At 46.1% G+C, this 19402-nt stretch overlaps 1 protein-coding gene across 2 annotated transcripts in view; it reads left to right on the top strand.

Annotated features, from left to right (window-relative positions):
* ABHD16A (abhydrolase domain containing 16A) overlaps positions 1 to 15989 on the top strand; it is a 50925-nt gene extending 34936 nt beyond the window's left edge. The window contains exons 12-20 of one of the 2 annotated variants that reach the window (XM_029584389.1): positions 613 to 736; positions 4092 to 4196; positions 4429 to 4492; positions 6522 to 6578; positions 8344 to 8406; positions 8590 to 8666; positions 9691 to 9789; positions 10352 to 10398; positions 14346 to 15989. In XM_029584389.1, coding sequence (XP_029440249.1) covers positions 613 to 736; positions 4092 to 4196; positions 4429 to 4492; positions 6522 to 6578; positions 8344 to 8406; positions 8590 to 8666; positions 9691 to 9789; positions 10352 to 10398; positions 14346 to 14429 — 720 coding nt within the window. In that variant the 3' untranslated portion in view covers positions 14430 to 15989. The remainder of the gene's footprint in view (positions 1 to 612; positions 737 to 4091; positions 4197 to 4428; positions 4493 to 6521; positions 6579 to 8343; positions 8407 to 8589; positions 8667 to 9690; positions 9790 to 10351; positions 10399 to 14345) is intronic. The other variant, XM_029584391.1, reaches the window with a different exon arrangement.
* The last annotated feature ends 3413 nt before the right edge of the window (positions 15990 to 19402 follow it).

Here is a 19402-nt window from a genome sequence, read left to right as displayed (position 1 = left end):
TCCAGTTTTTTTTATACCACACGCACATTCCCCTCTCTTGGTGCTTGATGCTATAGGCAACCGAGCCGCGGTGCTAAAAAGGAGGGGCTAGGGAGAAATTGTGCACAGCAGCGCATCCGTGGCCTTGAGCGCCCAGGAGATGTGGCTGTGCGCAGGGTAGGGAAATGGAGCATCTGTTTTCCTATCCTGACAGTCATCAAGACTCTTCATGTTGCTGCTTTCTGTGGTTCCTCCTACTTCGTATTGTGATGATATTAAGCCTGAGGAACTACAGAAAAGCTGTATTTTCTGTTTGGGTTTTGGGGCGCCTCAGGACAATGCCAACTCCAGGGTTAAAATGTGCATGTTGAGCACTTTTTTTTTACGTAGGGGTACTAGCTAATAGCCTCATCAACCGAGCATTTCCATGTCATGAGCGCTATTAGCTACACACTGGCTTGGATGCGCTGATCCCCTTATTTCATCAGGGGTTATGGACGCCAGTTAACCTGTGCACTAGCCTGAGCGCGCGGTGTTGCATCGGCCTGTTTGAGCACTTGACAGGTGGGGGAGTAGGGGTTGATCTATGTATTTTTACAGGCGTATCAGTGCATTTCTCTTCTCTGCTCCCAGGGCGTGCCTAATCCCCAGAACGAGGCCAATGCCATGGATGTGGTCATACAGTACGCACTGCACCACCTGGGGTTCAAGATAGAGGACGTGGTAATATATGCCTGGTCCATTGGAGGCTTCACAGGTCCGTCTAGCATGTGCTGGGGATGGGAGGAAGATGGTACAAAAGGGCGGGGAAGTGGTTAATCCTATGTATCTCATCACAAGCCATGTGACTTAAGAAAAGAGAGGCTGTCTCATTAAAAAGAGGGAGGGGAGGACTAGAGAAGGCTAAGTCTGAGGGGAGTGGCAGTTTTCTTACTAAGAGCCTGATGTAACAAGGTATGCAATAAAACTGGGTGCTGAAGTCCACATAGGGTTTTTTTTAACCTGTATGGAAGACAAAATTTAACTCCTGATACGTTAAGCAAATGGTATGCCAATGCATCAGGAGTTAAAAATGCACAAACCTGAGTTCCCTGTACGTACCCGGATCAGTCCTTTTGCATAGGATGAGCACACATTTTACCTCGGGGTGGAGAGGGAAGAGCTTATGCACACAAACAAGTACTGGTCACCATGCAGACCTGACCATGGCGATGCCCTCCAGCCATCCAAGCCCTCAGGCCTTCATGGCAGGGCAAGGCCAACTGCCAGCAGAGCCCCTGCCCAGGGAGAGAACAAGATCCAGCCTCCCCCTGCAAGCCAGCCTGCTTGTGCCAGTTGGTTGGCTGGTTTGCTGCCTTCTGGGTTTTTGACTTTCTGTAAACCTGAGTTGACTGCCGAGAGGATTACAGGATGCAGTAAACAGACACGTCACTTTCTGGCCTGGGCGGAATTGGAGGGTTTGGAAGTGGCAGATTCAACCAGGATCACAGGGGCCAGATCACCATCATTTTAAAAATATTTAAGGAAGATTTATGCACACAAATAAACTTTCCTCTTCATCCAGGCAGTCCAGTCCAGATGAATGGATTATGTCCACTGACCAGCAGATGGAGACAGAGTTCAACAGGCTCACTGATGTCACCCTTTACGTGACAGCCACATGCCAGTATTTTCTGTCTCCAGCAGCTGGTAGGCAAGCTTCCTTTGCTGTGGACTGCAGCCTGGTAGGCTGAACAAGAAAGTGGATTTAGTCTCCTGCAGCGAAGGAAATTCTCCCTATCTCAGTTGAGTGGAGCCCTTGCACGGATTTCAGCTAACTTAAAAAAAATAATAATTATGACATAATTATTTGAAAAAGTAATAAAATATAAATTAAAAAAAAAATAATAATTTTCTGAGAAGGGCTGTTCCTGAAGAGAAAGCTGTGCACTCCTCCCTCGGTAGAGCAGGTAGGGACAAGGCGCTTCCAGGAGGATCTGGGCTTTTTGGACCCTTTTCCCCTTATGCCTTTTCCTTCCTTTGTCCCCTCCACTCTTCCTCTCTGCTGTTCCCATTTGTCTGGACTGGTCTGGCTGATTGAAGAGGAAGGATAAATGTTATTACCTGATAATTTCCTTTCCTTTATTCCAGTCAGACCAGTCCAGAACCCTCCCTGTCCTGCCAAATTTCAGTTTCTTCTTTCTTAATTCTGAACCGCTGTAAGATATGTTCTACTCCTGAGTGGGTGAGCAAGTTCTATGCTTTATGTTCACGCATTCAGAAAAAGACTAAAGACATGGTTTTTTAGGCAAGCCTTTCCTGATCACAACTGACTCTCCTAACTTTCTCACCAGACAGACAACAACAACATCAACTTGTAAATTTCCTGTCAACACCATGTAAATAATTCCTCTCGTTGTTACTGCCTAAATCATTGCTTCTACTCTTCTTCTTCTCCCAGTTCCAATTTCCCTTGTTTTATTGTAACTTACTTTTCTACCCCTCAACACCTGTTTTTCGTTCAAAGTTATCACTCCCCTTGTTTTATGTAAACCAGCATGATGTGATTTTATCATGAATGCCGGTATAAAAAAGCCCTAAATAAATAAAATAAATAAATTCTGTTAACTTTTGTGCTTCCTTATTCTTCTGGAAGGCCATTGCTTAACGTTTAACAGTATTGGAATGCAAATTCTGGTTAAGGAATTAGTTTGTGTTCAGTTTGTCCACAGTTAGCTGTTACAGATAATACTGGCAGGCTGACTTCAGCACGGGTGCCGATTAAAAAAAAAAAAACCAAAACAAAACAGGGCTTCCCAAATCTGTCCTGGGGATCCCACAGCCAGTCAGGTTTTCAGGATAGCCAAAATGAATATGCTTGAAATATCTTTGAATATACTGAGTTTCTCTGATATGCAAATTTATCTCATGCATAGTCATTGTAGATATCCTGAAAACCTGACTGGGTGTGAGGTCCCCAGGACAGGTTTGGGGAAGCCCTGCTATAAAGGGTAACATCAGTCAGCCTATTGATCTGTCTCCATCTGCTGGCCGGTGGGCATGACCCATTCGTTTCGACTGATCTGACTGGATTAAAGTAAAGGAAATTATCAGATAAGAACTAATTTCTCCTTTATGCACATAAAACCAGAGTACTGGTCTCAGCACCACAAAATCCCAAACAGCCCCAACACTAGCACTGGATAGTTTACTCCACCGCAGAACAGGAGCAAAATTTCCAGCATAAAGAACACATGAGTTAAGCCTGCACACCTCTCTGCCCTGGGAAATAGCTAATTCCCTCATTACCATTAAATTTACATCAGAGGGCACTTAACTGTATGCACAATTTTTGTGCGCAAAACTTGATGCATTGGAAGTAAAACGTGCGTATTAAAACACGTGGCCACAACTTTAGGTAAAACTACGCTCTGCTGAGTGCAGCTTATACCAGCCTGTAAGAAGTAGGGAGCAAGAGAGGGATAGAAAGGGCTGGGTCTGTGGGAGGACTCTCTCTTTAATGAGAGGGATAGAGAGGGCTGGGCCTGTGGGAGGAGTCTCATTATTAAGAGGGATAGAGAGGGCTGGGCCTGTGGGAAGAGTCTCATTATTAAGAGGGATAGAGAGGGCTGGGCCTGTGGGAAGAGTCTCATTATTAAGAGGGATAGAGAGGGCTGGGCCTGTGGGAGGACTCTCTCTTTAATGAGAGGGATAGAGAGGGCTGGGCCTGTGGGAAGAGTCTCATTATTAAGAGGGATAGAGAGGGCTGGGCCTGTGGGAGGACTCTCTCTTTAATGAGAGGGATAGAGAGGGCTGGGCCTGTGGGAAGAGTCTCATTATTAAGAGGGATAGAGAGGGCTGGGCCTGTGGGAGGACTCTCTTTAATGAGAGGGATAGAGAGGGCTGGGCCTGTGGGAGGAGTCTCATTATTAAGAGGGATAGAGAGGGCTGGGCCTGTGGGAGGACTCTCTCTTTAATGAGAGGGATAGAGAGGGCTGGGCCTGTGGGAGGAGTCTCATTATTAAGAGGGATAGAGAGGGCTGGGCCTGTGGGAGGAGTCTCAGTGAGTGATTGGAGGTTGATAGCCTCAGGCCCTGTCTTTATCACACTGACTGTCTAGGTCTGTATTACAGGTACTTGGGCTGCCATGTCATACCCAGAAATCAGTGCACTTGTGCTGGATGCTTCCTTTGATGACCTTGTGCCCCTGGCTCTGAAGGTCATGCCTGAGAGTTGGCGTAAGATGTCCTTATTCAGACTTAATGACGTTTTTGTTTTATTTGTATTGTTGGTGTATACTTGGGAAGAGCTGGGTGCCTTGTGTGTGTGTCTTTGTGTGTGTGTGTTTGTGTTGAATTTGGGGCTTAGTGGCCCTCCACCCTATCCTGTGCTTTTCCTGGTCCTGTCTGAATTTTTACACACTTCATCCTTTTGTAAATGGTTTCGCTCTGCCTCCTCCTTTTATTGCAGGGGGCCTGGTGACCAGGACAGTACGGTACTACTTGAATCTAAATAACGCTGAGCAGCTATGCAGGTGAGTCTCCTGGCTACATTTCTCTGACCATATTCAGGTAGCATCACAGCTAACTTTTCTATTCAAGCTTTAATCAAATACTACTAACCACTTATTAAGAGCACAAGAACTGCCATTCAGGTCTGAGTAAGGGATCATTAAACCCAGTATTCTGTCTCCAACAGTGGCCAATCCAGGTCGCATGTACCTAGCAGGATCTCAAATAGCAGACCAGTCCGGATGAGTTGCACACCAATTAGCAGATTGCTTGTATTTATTTGATAAACTTATATTCCACTTTTCAGGTGCTTCAAAATGGATTACATGCAGGTACTGTAGGTATTTCCCTCGCAATCACACAGGGTCATTCATCAAAAATGCGATATAGCTTTCACGCACTTGATAATGTGTTAATGCCATAACATGATTATCGCATGGTGCGAATGCACATTTTTTGAAGGGGCGGGATTGGGGAGGGGTTTGGGTGAGATAAAGTAAAATGAGGGGCCAGGTCACACTGTGTGATAGCATAACGCATACTGTCGCACAGTTGTAACACTGGAAATAACTACACCTTTTTTTCTGGCGTTAAGCTGTGCGATATGCCCGAAACGGCCGTAACACAATTTGCGATAAATATTGCAAATTGTATTTCAGCCGTTTCTGGACTTGGAGAGGAGTGGAGTAGAGAGAGAGCGCGAGGGCCAGCTAATAACTTGAGGTGAGGTGTTGGTGGTGGTTTAGGGTTTAGGAGCCAGGTTTACATGCAGAGTGAGACGTACGAACTGCTCAGTACACCTCTGTGAAGATTTCACATCATTTGGAGTGAGGAAAGTCTCACAAAGATGAGATTTGTACAATGTTCTCTCGCCCTAGCTTGATGGTACCCTGTTATAGAGTCCATCAAGCTAGGGCGAGAGAACATTGTACAAATCTCATCTTTGTGAGACTTTCCTCACTCCAAATGATGTGAAATCTTCACAGAGGTGTACTGAGCAGTTCGTACGTCTCACTCTGCATGTAAACCTGGCTCCTAAACCACCACCAACACCTCACCTTGAGTTATTAGCTGGCCCTCCTATAGAGATAGAAATAGTTGACTACTATGAAGGCTTTATAAATAGTCTGTCTCTCTCACTCTCTCTCGTGCTCATTACTACCCTGATTGATGCAAATCAAATAATGCTGCTTGTCGAGCTGTGTTATTTGAATTGAAATGAGCTACAACTCAGGAGTTGTAGCTCATTTCCCACTGGTGCATGGGAATGTTAACCCACGGCCTAGCCTTAAAGGGGCTGCTTGGCCCCAAGAACGTCCTCCTCCCAAAAGTAGTGTCTGCATAGATCCCCCGTCCCACTATGCTGCCTCCCTTGCAGCTGACCTGTTGTAAAAATGAAAATAATAAACTTTTATTTTATGATGGCGCAAGCCCAACCCCACCAACCCTGCCCCCCCTACATTTAGAAAACTTGGCCCCCAGAGGCTGGGACTCCCAGACCCCACCTTTTATGAAACAAATGGCCCTGGTGGTTCAGCGGACTGCCCCACCCCCCTCCTTTACACAACAAAAGATCCCTGGTGCTCTAATGGACCCCTGAGCCCCACCCTACCCCACTCTTCAGATTCCCCCCCCCCCCAACCACTTGTTAAAGATGCATTGGTGGTCCAGGCCCAGGCGGCAGCCATTTTCCAAAATAGCACTGGCCAGCCTTTGGTGGCTTGGTGAATCCCTCGGTATTTCTCTCTCAAGGAAAAATATTGCATCTTAGTGAATGAGGCTCTTAGCTTGTTACAAATAATACTAGCAGGCTCAGTTCAGCATGGAGGGGTAACGTCGATGAACCCGTCTGCTGGTGGGTGGGCGTAGCCCATTCATCTGGACTGGTCTGACTGAATTCAAGGAAAGAAAATGATTAGGTAAGAATACATTTCTCCTTGAAATGTATTCAACCCTGTCATATATCACACAGCAATTTATTTACAGTGTATTACATCACGTTACAACGTGTATGTGAATTATTTTGCTGTTTTTTTCTCTCTTCACTTCTAGATACCAGGGCCCTGTGCTGCTTATTAGAAGGACCAAGGATGAGATTATTACCACAACGTAAGTCTTGCCTTGTGTATCCTGTCCATTTCAAGTGTATCATGACATGTTTAATTTCTGAAGGCTTTACACTAGTTTTGGTGATGTGTGCATCTTTTAATATGACCTCACCTTTGTAGAATCTACAGTCCCATTCTTTAACTCATGCTCTGTTCATGCTTTATGCATATCACTGTGACACCTGCATGGGGCTCTGAGGAAAATCTACTCTTCAGCTCTCTGTGCTTTATGTATATCTGTGTCATACCTGTGTGTGCTCAGAATAAAACATCTGTTACATTACCTTAGCACTAACCCTAACATCCACTGAGGCTTAACCCTGTGGACCCTTGAAGAGTCCTGCCAAGCACTGCTCAGGATCTGCCTGCACCTGTGCACGTGCTCCTACAGTACCAACCTCTCGCCCACTAGCTGAGTTACCACTTGCCTCTGGGCAAATACCTTACCCTGCAAGCAATCCCCTGGTGGTTTTTAGGGACACTGAGATCCCACAAGCCCAGGCTTAACACGGTTCTCAGAAACGCACCCACAGGCTTAATAGCAAAAATATTGGGATCAACAATCAGTCAAGAGACAGAGCTAACAACAAAATGTTATTAACAGAACAGTGAACTGAAAAAAAAAAAGGATTTTGTTGTGCATAGAGCCAACAGGTAAAATAACAAGGATTCATACAGTTAACATTATCTAGACGAGTTTTATTATAATGAGCTAGTGTGTAGGGAGCTTCAGGGTAGGCAGTCTTCACAGGGATGTGTATTGCTAGAACATGACTTTGGCAGAGATTTGCTTTCAGTTTTTGTGGGTTCTAGGGTTGTCCCCACTAGAGCTGGTACTGTAAAACCAATGATAACCTAAGCCACTGGCTTCCTAATTAGGCATAATACAGAGTTGCACCATTACACCTTCTTGTGGAAACTTGAGGTGTATGCATTCCAAGTCTCAATTTGGGATAGCAGCAAGCTAACTAGTACTGGCTGCTATAGACTACAGAGCACAGCAGACGTTAGGCTGCCACTTGGCCTGCTAGTTCAAGGCTTGCAAGGAAAAGGTCTTTCTGGGAAAAGAAAAGGTTTCCGTATAAAATAAGAAATCTCAGCAGGCACAAAGATTGTTATTTCTCCACAAAATCTATTTCTTATACTTAACAAATATCCAGATCATTGCTAGTTCATATTTTTTGCCCACCTCTTTCCTGATACTCATTCAGCTACTGCAAAGAGAACCTGTATAGCAAAGCTTTAGATTCTGCTCTCACGGTAGCAGAAGCTGGTCAAGCCATTGGGAGATCATGATCTTAGGATGTCATCAAGTAGGACCGGCCTGGGTTTTTCTCTGCGCAGATCTTCTGCTTCCTGGGTCAGCTGGGACTGACAGTGCTGTGGAGGCAGCATGGCAGCATTCAGAGCCCCTGGAGGAAGAGAGGGAGTTCCAGTCATTGAGCAGTAGTGACACCTAGTGGCCAGATTAGGGCCCATGATTGCAAGGTTCCACAAGGAGCCCTGGTGCATGGCCCCTGCTGAGGGCTGATGCTGTGATGGGGGGGGGGTATAAAATAGGTAGGAAAAAAATCCCCATGTAATTGCGAATGAAGGCTCATGACTCCAGATCCCAGCCCTGCTTCCGAATGAAGCTAATTGGACCTAAAAAAGGGATCCCATCAGATTAATAGCTGGGTGCTATTTAGAGAGCTGAAGCAGTCCAAGGTTGTAAGCTTATTATACCCCTTATCTCCCCTCTGCCCCAACCCTCTTCTCTTTGTTAGAGTTCCTGAGGATGTCATGTCGAATCGAGGGAACAATCTACTCCTGCGTCTCCTGCAGCACAGGTGAGTCCTGGGCTTCCCACCTCCGCTGGAAGGAAGCGCTCCATCACTCTGAGAACCCCAAAGTTCTCAGCTCGGGTCCTCCAGGCTTGGCTTTTGTGCTGGCCATAGTAAACATTCATCAGTTATGTGTCCAGTTTCCTTCCTGTTACTGTGCACCCTTGTCTCTCTCCACCCTTACCCCAGGTACCCAAAGGTCATGACAGAGGAGGTGCTGGGAGTGGTGTGGGAGTGGCTGGGGGCAGCCAGCCCTGTTCAGGAGGGTAAGCAGTATTTTCTTTAAGTTTTTTTTTTTGTTTTTTTTTTTTTTTTTAGATCACTAGGGGTCAAGAACAACTCTGTCCTAGCAAAGAAGGTGAAAGGAAGACTGTGGAGGCTCAGCTTAGGTGGTTCTGTGGCATTGCACTGGCAGGGTTGTGGAGCAGGCTAGACGGAGCTCGTGATTTTCCCTTTCGCATTTTCTTAGAGTGGCAGAAACAGGCTTAGAAGGTTGCAATACTGCAAGCAACCTATGCCCTCGGAAGCAGAGGCAGGAGAAGAGGTGCCAAGGATGAAAGAGAGAGCAAATAAAGGAAGCATGACCAATGATGCTGCAGGCCATAAGAATTTCTGGGTTGATACCAGTAGGCTACAATTCCTCAGAAATCAACCGGATTGGTGCTGACATGTTGGTGGTACTCGGGAGCTACCCAGCATGGTCGCAGGGACCTGGCAAGCTGGATCTTTGAGCAACAGCAACACTAGTTTTGGTAGCTGCTTAGATTATTGTGGAGTTTCTTGGTAAGACATGAGGGCACTGGGTTTGGATTACGTACAGGATCTTGTTTGCTTATCTACCCAGGATGGTAGAGAACCAAGGAGGAGGAAAAGGAGCGATATCCTACAAGCAGTCATGCTTCTGCAACTGGGATACATCTTTGCAGTACAGACAGGACTAACTGGGCAAACTGGATAGGCCAATTGGTCTTTTCTTCTATGTTACTCTGTGTCTCAGGAATTGGATGACTCAGTAGGCAAAGTTCCTGGTTGTGTCTCAGATCCCTGCTCCATCACTCACTTTCTGTGTGTGACCTCAGGACAAGCCATTTTATCTCCCTGTGCCTCACAGATACAACATACTAGCATCTTGGGGTCTTCTTTGACCTCTAACATTTTTAAATTTGATAAGAGCCAGATGTATTGGCATGTTCTGTCCTTGTTACCGGTAATTAAGACTGTGGTACGCAGAAGCGGCTGTGGCCACCACTTCCTGATCCAACTCCTCTTTTCCCTCTTTCACTCCTGCAGCTTCTATATACAGCCAGTACGAGGTGGACGATGACTGGTGTTTGTCTGTCTTGCAGTCCTATAGAGCCGAGCATTCCGGAGTCTTCCCCTACAGTGTTGGTAAGTGTGCAGAAGACATGTCTCCTTTACACAGCGAACAGGCTAACAACCTGAACAGGAAGCAGGTCTCCTTTACACAGCATCACAGTCCAAGCCGGTGGCAGGTCTCCTTTACACAGTATACAGCATCACAGTCCAAGCCGGTGGCAGGTCTCCTTTACACAGCAAACAGGTTAACAACCTGAGCAGGAGGCAGGTCTCCTTTACACAGCATCACAGTCCAAGCCGGTGGCAGGTCTCCTTTACACAGCATCACAGTCCAAGCCGGTGGCAGGTCTCCTTTACACAGCATCACAGTCCAAGCCGGTGGCAGGTCTCCTTTACACAGCATCACAGTCCAAGCCGGTGGCAAGTCTCCTTTACACAGCAAACAGGTTAACAACCTGAGCAGGAAGCAGGTCTCCTTTACACAGCATCACAGTCCAAGCCAGTGGCAGGTCTCCTTTACACAGCATCACAGTCCAAGCCGGTGGCAGGTCTCCTTTACACAGTGCCCAGTATAACAACCTGCATAGAACCGCTAGGTCAGGTAGACTCTGATTTCTGACTTGTCTCTGTGCAGGGGAAGATATGACCCCAGAAGGGAAAAGGCAGCTTGCTCTCTTTCTGGTAAGTGCTCCAATGCTGCAAGGGCTCTTCTTTTAAGAACTACATGCTCCAGCAGAAACTGAAGAATTTATAACATGTAACCTTCAATATATGTAGAAAAGAAAGTGAGAGAGATCTGTGTTCTGCCTTCTGCTGGTGAAAAGTCAATGATGAAAACTGATGTCCATGCGTGTCTGTGTTCTGTGACCTCCCCCTCTCTCTCTGACTTCCTTCAGGTGATACCTGTGTACGTGTCTCTGCTTTGTCACTTCCAGCTCAGATCTGCACTTGATAATTAAAGTGGATAGAGATTAAGAATACTAAAACAATCACCATTTGACTGAAGTTTGGTTACAGTTGTTTGCATATTTAACTCAATAGTGGACTTTTAGTTATGAGGTCTGTGAAACCTGTGATGCAATTGTTAGGGCTACTGTGGGGTTTTTTTTTTTCCTTCTCTTTACTATATTGTAGAATGTGGTACTAAATTTCTGTTGTAGCTTGGATGGAGATTTCATAAAAGCACTTTTAAGAAATATTTTACGTATATTAAACTGCAGAGTGACTATAGAGTGCAAAGCTGGTGTCACAGAACAATTGGCTGACTTTGCTAGAAAGTAACTAGTTTTGTTTGACAGGATCAGCTACAGGAAGAAACACATCCTGGGCTTCACAATCCATTCTCATCCTTCAATATTGACCAATATTAGAATCATAACTGAAACACATCAATTCTCAGGAAATATGCAAAAGGACTTAAGCATATTATTTAATTATAGTTTCCTGAACATACCCAGTCCAGACAAGTGGGTTTATGCATCCTTCCCAGCAGATGGAGGCAGAGAACAAAACCTTTGAGGCACTGCTACATAACCGAGAGCGCCGCCTGCAGTCCCTCAGGATTTCTCTGTCTCCAGCAGATGGTGGAGGTGCAAACCTGAAGTTCTGACTGATTGTTGAGACTTTGAGATTTGGCAATTTGACTCAGCTTCCCGAGGTGCTAGGTTGCTTTATGGGCCATTCCTCAGGTTGAGCCGGGCGAACAAGGGGTTGGATACTACTGGCTGTTGTGGCCTGCGACCTCCGGGGATCTTGATAGCCAAGGGGACTGGCTTTACTCTTGGTGTCCCGAAGCCACCTCCTGTCTGCTGCTGGCTCTGTTCAGGGAAGAATCCCTTTTTTACTTTTCAGTTTGTTGGGGGGAAAAAAAAAAGCCAAAGCAAGTAGAGGGAGCCAGGAGAATCGGCCTGTGGCGCAGTGCTGGGGCAGTCGACCAGTGGGAGCTGCTGGGGTAGTGAGGAGGGCTGTGTGTGAATTTAGTCTTTTCCCCAGTGGGAGAAGGTTTGGTGTGTGCCGCGCTTTTCATGCGGCAGTCGGGCCACTGACTTTTTTCCCATGCGCTGTCTGTGCCAGCGTGGTCGCGCGTCTTTGTGCAGCGAGGTGCGGCCTACCTCGCGGCGGTGCACTAGGGCCTCATGACAATGGAAAAACCGCACATGGAGGCTTGTAAAGCCTGCGGGCTCTAGTCGACCCGCTTGAATTCCCACTCCCTCTGCACAGGTTGTGCTTTCGTAGGAGGGGAGGGATCTTCCGGTAAGGCTTCAAAGGCCAGGAAGGTTTCCTGATCAGTGGTCTCCGCTTCTTCTGCTCCCACAGGGGATCGCAGTCAGGGGACCCCTGCCGGCTGGGAATCCGGTCACTCCTCTCCCCCTCTCCTGCGGGGCTGGAGCCTGAGAAGGGTCAGGAGGAGGGAGTGGATTCCTTGATCAGGGGATTGAATGCCCTTGGGGGGGGTTTCCCCTGAATTTGTCCTGCGATGCCCGAAGCTTTCTTGGCTAGGAAGAGTGCAGGCGAGAGGAGATCCAGAGACAGAAGACCAGGGCCGTCCAAGAGACCCAGCCTGGTTTCAGCAGGTTCTGGGTACGGGCCCAGGCACCTGGGGTTGTGTGGTGCATGTGCAGAGGGTGATCCCAGGGAGCTTGGTGACTCGGACGAGATGCAGGAGGATGCTGCGCCTCCACAGAGAGCGGACCCAGATTGGGGGCCAGACCCCGGATCCGGATATAAGTAAGAATGGTTCGGAAATTATTGAGGGGGCCCAGAACAGAGGGGGATGACCCTCGGGTAGTCCATATGTTTAAAAAGGAGGAACTTCGGCCCCTCATTCCTCAGGTGTTGGAAGAATTGGGGGTGAAGCTAACTCAGGAAAAGTCGCATAATGAGAGCGTCAATCTGGTTCTGGATGGGCTGTGGAGTCCGCCTAGTGCCTTCCCCATACCTAAAAAGATTCATAAGCTGTTTAGCCGGGAGTGGGATTTCCCGGAATCAGGCTTGAAGGTTGATAGGGCGATGGCTAAGCTTTATCCATTGCTGGAGGGGCATTTGGACCGTCTCAAGACCCTTAAAGTGGATGCAGCAGTCTCTGCGGTAACTAAGAAGACTACGATTCCAGTAATGGGGTCCAGGACTGCAAGTTGGAAATCCAATTAAAGCGCATGTTTAAGGTGTCCTCCTTAAGTCTGTGAGCCGCGGTGTGTGCTAGCATAATGCAGTGGGCTTGCTTGTGCTGGATTTAGCAGCCTCAGGAGCAGGCCTCATCTAGCGTGCTCACCCCATTCAGGCAGCTCGCCTGGAAGCTGGGCTGGCTTATGTGGCGGATGCTTTGTGTGATTTGGTGTGTACATCGGCCAAGAGCATGGTCTCAGTGGTGGCTGCATGCAGACTTCTGTGGTTGCGCAATTGGTCGGTGGATATGTGGTCCAAGACGCAGTTATGTAATTTTCCTTTTAAGAGGAAGCTGCTTTTCGGGGAGGAGCTGGCTCAGCTAATGAAGTCCCTGGGGGAAGTAAGTTGCTGGAAGATAAGGGTAATGAGGTCTTTCCACCCCAATCCCGTCTTCGGGAGTCAAGGAGATTTCGGTCCAGAAGAGAGTCTTCTACCTTGGGTTCCAAGCAATCATCAGTTCGTTAGACATTTCAGGGTTGCAGCAGGTTCTCCAGAAGTGGGGTCCAGTTAGGGGACCAGAGGAAGTAAGGCCCCCCCAATGAAGCCAGGCTCGCACACTCCTTGCTGGAAACTGTAGGGGGCAGGTTGTCCCGTTTTTACGAGGAGTGGGCCAAAATTACTTCAGACTGGTGGGTTCTGGAGGTTGTAAGAAACGGTTATGCCTTAGAATTTTCGCGTCCACTCAGTGAAACCTTTCTGGAGTCTCACTGCTCTTCTAGAAGCAAACGGGAGGTGGTAGAGGGGACACTACAAAGGTTGATAAATTTAGAGGCCATAATTCCGGTGCTGCTGAGCGAGTAGGGGCAGGGAAGGTACTTTGTGGTGCCAAAAAAGGGCATCTTCCCATCCCATCTTGGATTTGCAAAAGATGAAACGAGAAGTACTTTTCTTGAACATGCCCATTAAAATCCATTATGCTCTCATCTACTTCCTTTCAGGTACCTAAGTGTCCCAGCATTCTCAGACCCCTTAATAGCTTTGTGGAGGTCATGAGGATTTTTTGCACTGCGTTAGCATGGTCACAATTGGTCTGCCTGCTCAATGCGTTTCTAGTAATGCCAAGCTTGTCCAAGGCGAGTTCTAAGACAGTTTTTCTTTCAACAGAAGAAAGTCACTGAATTTGAGCAGTATTCCATTATTAATGTAAAATACCATACTTCAATTATAAAATGGTAAAAAGCGAAGAAGTCCGCAGGAGTTGGCACATCTTTTGTGGTAAATTTTGCAGCTGTAGAAGGGGCCCTTAATTAGAATGTGTAACTCAGCTTTCTTCTTTGTACTTTTTTGCTATCAAACCTAAATATATTTATATCTACTCCAAGATCTTTGCTTCCCAGTAAGCTACAAGACCGAAAAAATGTATGGTTGCTTTGAATTTGTGAAACTGGGTCGGTCTAGGGGAATTGACAGTCTGTGACCCCTGAGTGTCAAATGAAGTTTGTGCTTTCTCTTTTTTTCCCCAGGCACAGAAGCACTTGAGAAACTTTGATACCACCCATTGCACTCCATTACCCTCCAGTGAGTTTCATATGCCCTGGAGCTTGTAACCAAACTCTCTCCTCGAGGAGACAACGCAGACTGAGGGAAACCGAGGAAAGAGTACCCCCAAGCACTGGAAAACTCTCTTCCCTTTTTTTTTTTTATTTTTTAATTTTTGTTGCTGCTGTTGGCAGTTGATTCTGCCCTGTCTACATCCAATTCCAAGGCCCGTCTTCACGGGCTGCCTGCAGAGACTGTAAAATCCTCGGTGTCTGGGGAGGATGGAGCCACGTGTGGTGATGACATGCTTGCCTAGTGGAGCCATCTGTGCTAGCATGGCATCGCAAGACTCGAAAACCAGCCAGGGTTTCGGAGAGAGGCAGGAGAGGTCCTTTGATTCCTGTAAGAGGGTGTCCTGCAAAGTCGCAGTGGAGTGCCTCACAGGGAAAAGAAAATAAAGACAAAATGCTTGCTCTTTGTACACTGATTTTTGCCCCTATTTTTTAACATAACCCTATGCAGGCAGTTCTAACGCACATACTTTATGCAGATTTTCCAAAAACGGAATTATTCACGTTATGTCTCTTTGAAACAGCAAGTGCAAAGTAAGTGCACTGAAAAGCATCCACGTAGGCCGGGCCGGTGGCTCTAATAGCGCTGCAGACGGCTGTTCAGTAGTTCCTCGAGTCACGTTTTCTGCTGCCCCGGACAGCTGGGGCTGCTGTGGGAACATTGTTCCTAGCCCCTGGGTGGGGGGTGAAGGAATCGAGGTCCTCGCTCAAGGATGACGCCTGCAAACCAGATTTCGGGTCCATGTTTGGAAGAACCCCCTGATATGACACCCCCCCCCCCCAACCCAACGTCATCTCTGCAACGATCGGATTAGGTATGATGGTGGGACGGGAAGGGAGTATCAAATAAGGGAAAAATCTCCAGGCAGGTGCACGGTGCCAGGATCCCAGTCCTGGTTGTGACTGAGCTGGAAGCTCAAAGAAGCAGGAAGAAACTGCTGCATCACCAAAAACAAGAAGCATTGACCTACTTTGCACTTATTTGTGCAGGCGGCATTTGGACATATACTGTTCCTGCCCCACACCTGAATGTCCACAGGGGTGCCTCTTTACAATGTGGCTAAAAGTACATGCACTGTGAAACTTTTAACTGCATTTGAGCAGGGTAGGTTAGAGTTGGGGCATTTTACCAGGGAAATACAAATGTGGGCAAATGTTTAGGCACCCCTGGTAACATTGTATGTGTCAGTGAATTTCTACATGAACAGAAGCTGCTGACACAGCCTCTACATGGCACAAAGAACTCCTGAGGTTTGGAAGAAAACTTCCCTTGTCCAGTTTATTTGCTGACAGTTTCATCTGTAAGATACATATTGGTTCTTTGTTGAGTCCATTTCTATCTTGCAAAAAATTGGACAAGCGAAGTTTTTCTTCCAGACCTCTGATATTTGATTACATGCATGGTTTGGCTTTCCCACTGATTTCCACTGCTTGTACAAAGTTAAACACGACATCTTTCTGAAATGTTTAATGCAAAATTACTATTCATTTTCTGATTTTAACAGATTGAAAATAATAAAAACTAGAACATGGTATATGCAAAGTTTGGACACCCTTCCAGTTGATTCATTATTTTGTTTTTTCTATAAAGTTGGTAATAAGGTCCAAAATGTTGAATGACTCATTAGGCCTTCAATCGGGTGAAGAAACCCATGATTTAACAAATAATCTGACTCTTGATTGTTCTTTCTACTTTCAGCAATCATGGGTTCCTCTAAGCAGCAGTTTCAGCATTTGAAAATGAAAATCATTCACTCTTACAAAACAAGGGAAGGCTATAAAAAGCTTTCTAAATGCTTCTAGCTAGCAAATTCAACTGTCAGAAACATTGTTAAGAAATGGACATTACATGCAACTGTTGAGGTCAGGGCAAGATCTAGAAGACCAAGAAAAATCTCTGATAGAAGTACCTGAAAACTGGTAAGATTTGTAAAGCAAAACCCCCACAGATCACTGCAAATGACCTGCTGAAAAGTTTGGTTGCCATCGGCATAGTTGTCCACAGGCCCACAGTACAGCTTTGCTTACCCAACTACGTTCTGCATGGGAGAGTTTTCAGAAGAAACCCTTTTCTATGACCTCATCACAAGAGTCATTGCGTAAAGTAGACAAAACAAAACGTTGATAAGCCTGAATCTTTTTGGAACAAAATGTTTGTACGGAGGAAACTAAAACCAAACTGCATAACAACATATTATATATTTGGAGAAAAATGGTGAAGCATTTGAAGAAAAGAACACCTTGCCAGCTGTTAAGCATGGGGGTGGATCTATTGTGCTATGGGGTTGTGTGGAAGCCAGCAGTACAGAAAATATTGTGCACATAGAAGGAAGAATGGATTCAACAAAATATCAACATAGCCTAGAAACTGGCCCCCAGTCAGTGAAGACATTGAAGCTGAAAAGAGGTTGGATATTTCAGCAAGACAACAATCCAAAGCAGAGCTCAAAATCAAGCATGAAGTACTTACAAGGAAAGAAAGAGGAAGGTTTTGGAATGACCTTCACAGTCCCCAGGCTTGAATATTCTTGAAAATCTGAAAGCTCAAACATGCAGTGCTTGCTAGGAGGCTTCAGAACGTTTTTGAGCTAGAAGGAGTTCTACAAGGAAGAGTGGAAATCCCAAAAGCAGGAGTAGCAAGGCGCTTAGGTGGCTACAGGAAATGTTTGGAAGCTGTTATTTCAGCCATAGGCGCTGTTCCAAAGTATTGATTTGAGAGGGTGCACAAACGTTTGCACATTGCATATTCACGGTTTTTTTTTTTTAAGAAAATGCAAATAAACATGTGGGGCCCCATTGGGATCCCTACTAAGGTGTGTGGCCTTTGTAAAAGGGCTCTGCATTCAGAGGAGAGAGGAGCATACCATCTATGCCAGGGGTGGCCAACTCCAGTCCTCGAGAGCCACAAACAGGCCAGGTTTTCAGGATATTTCCAATATGTATATGAGAGATTTGTATACAATGAAAAGGGAGTGCATGCAAATCTCTCTCATGCATATTCATTGTGGCTATCCTGAAAACCTGGCCTGTTGTGGCTCTTGAGGACTGGAGTTAGCCACCCCTGATCTATGCCACAGCACCCCCATGTGAGGTTGCTGCAATGGTTGTTTCCTGTGTCTATATAAGACAGAGACCCCCCCTAGAGGAACTGGATTTTGGTGTTGGAAGTTTAAAGGAGAGGCGTGGGTTTTGTTTTTTTTTCCAGTTTCCTTTTCGTGGACATAAATAGTGATTGGATCAGCACAAGTTAAAAACTTGAGTAAGAACGCCAGTCATCGAAGCTTCAACCCCTTTTTCCTGGAGAAATCCTAGGCCAGGTTCAGTGAGACATGGATTTGTGGAGATTTCCCTTTTGAGATGATGAAGATTCTTTATTTGGTATCTTCAGTTCGAAAGGAAGTTTTTCCATCCCTTCCTTTCACCTTTTTTTTTTTATTGTTCGGGAACTTATTTCCCAGCTGTCTCTCTTTTTTCAGCCCAAAAGTCTTGGAGAAGGTGAGGAAACTCATCGAGTATCCAGCAGGAGAGAGGAGATGGGAGTGCTTGCTCAGTCTGTTCCAATCTGGTATACACCAGAGAGTGAAGGAGGCACGTAACTGGTACAAAAGAGAAACAGGAGTGGAAGCAAAGAAAAGGATGCAGCTAGAGCTTACAGCATTAGTCCGATACTATTTCCAAGGGAGTGTCCATTACACAGTCCCTAAATATCATTCAGAATAGCTGGCAGAGGCCCTGTGTTCAGAAAGGAATAAGGGCACCACACCATTGCTGATTGAAGTGTTTATTTTTAGATTGTGGCTTTATCAAGGGAAACGTATTTCTGTGTCAGATTCCTGTTATTTCCCAAGTGCTTCAGTAAAGACTTTGCACTGGAACACCAGTCAAGTGTCCCTCTGGTTCTTTTAAATCTAATGTCTTGGGCCTTGGAGGATGTCCTCCCCTTCAACAAAGACTCCACTGTATGGGGCTTGAATTGCGACAGTGTATGTGAATTAGCCCCTATATTTTTTGTGACCGACCCTGGAAATCTTAAAGTATGCCCTGACTTCAAGGTTACAAATAGTAATTATGCATTAAAATTAGCAAAAAGATCTCATGTTGAACTTTGTAGCATGTAGAGGTTGTGTCATCTGTTCACTTAGAGATTCATTGAAACATACAATGTGACCAGGGAGGTCTAAACTTTTTCAGATTTCCCTCAGAAAGTCACTAGAACTCCGTGCGACCCCTTATAGTTTATAAGAGGGAGGGAGTGGGACATGATTTGACTTTCTTAGTGTCAAAATGTGTCAGCATCCTTGGGCAACTATCGCAGAATGCCATGAGGCTGTTTCTGTTCAACAAATAGAATTGGCTGGCGGGAGAAGCTTGGCCATGACTTATACAGATGAAAACTTAGTGACATGTGTTTTCATGCTCCCAATGATGGGGGGCCTTTTCATTTCCTTTTATAGGAGGGTCCCCACAGAATCACAGGAACTTTAAGGGAGCCCAGAGGATTCTCACAGCCACCCACTAAAAATAAAAAAAAACATTAAAAAGTCTAGGGCACCGCTGAGCAGGAGTGATTTAAAAAATGATGAAGAAGCTGGTCCAGCTTTCATCCTGCACTTAATTAGCTGCATTCAAACTTGAAGGAAAAGCAGGAAATGCTCAAACTGCTATGGAGAAGTTTTCAAAACCTCCCCTGGTTCCTGAGGCAAGAAAAAAGGCTTTCTCCATTTCATCTTGCTACATCAATCTAGACAAATGGGTTATGGCCCCCTAGCAGCAGATGGAGGCAGAGCACATTGTGATATGTGGTGCAGCCCAGAGGAAAAACCAGTATTCTCTGCCTCCAGCAGATGGCTTAGGTGCAGCAGGATCTTTCTCTACTCCTGCTTCCCATTTTCTTTGGGAATTTTAGCAATGGCAGTGGTCAAAGGCCAGGCACCTGATTCACCCAGGTTAGCAAACCCGCTGTGAGAGCT

This window comes from Rhinatrema bivittatum, chromosome 19 (assembly GCF_901001135.1).
Source record: "Rhinatrema bivittatum chromosome 19, aRhiBiv1.1, whole genome shotgun sequence".
In the NCBI taxonomy this organism is placed as follows: Eukaryota; Metazoa; Chordata; class Amphibia; order Gymnophiona; family Rhinatrematidae; genus Rhinatrema; species Rhinatrema bivittatum.
The sequence above is the reverse complement of the archived record's forward strand: the minus strand, read 5'-3'. Positions and strand labels throughout refer to the sequence as shown.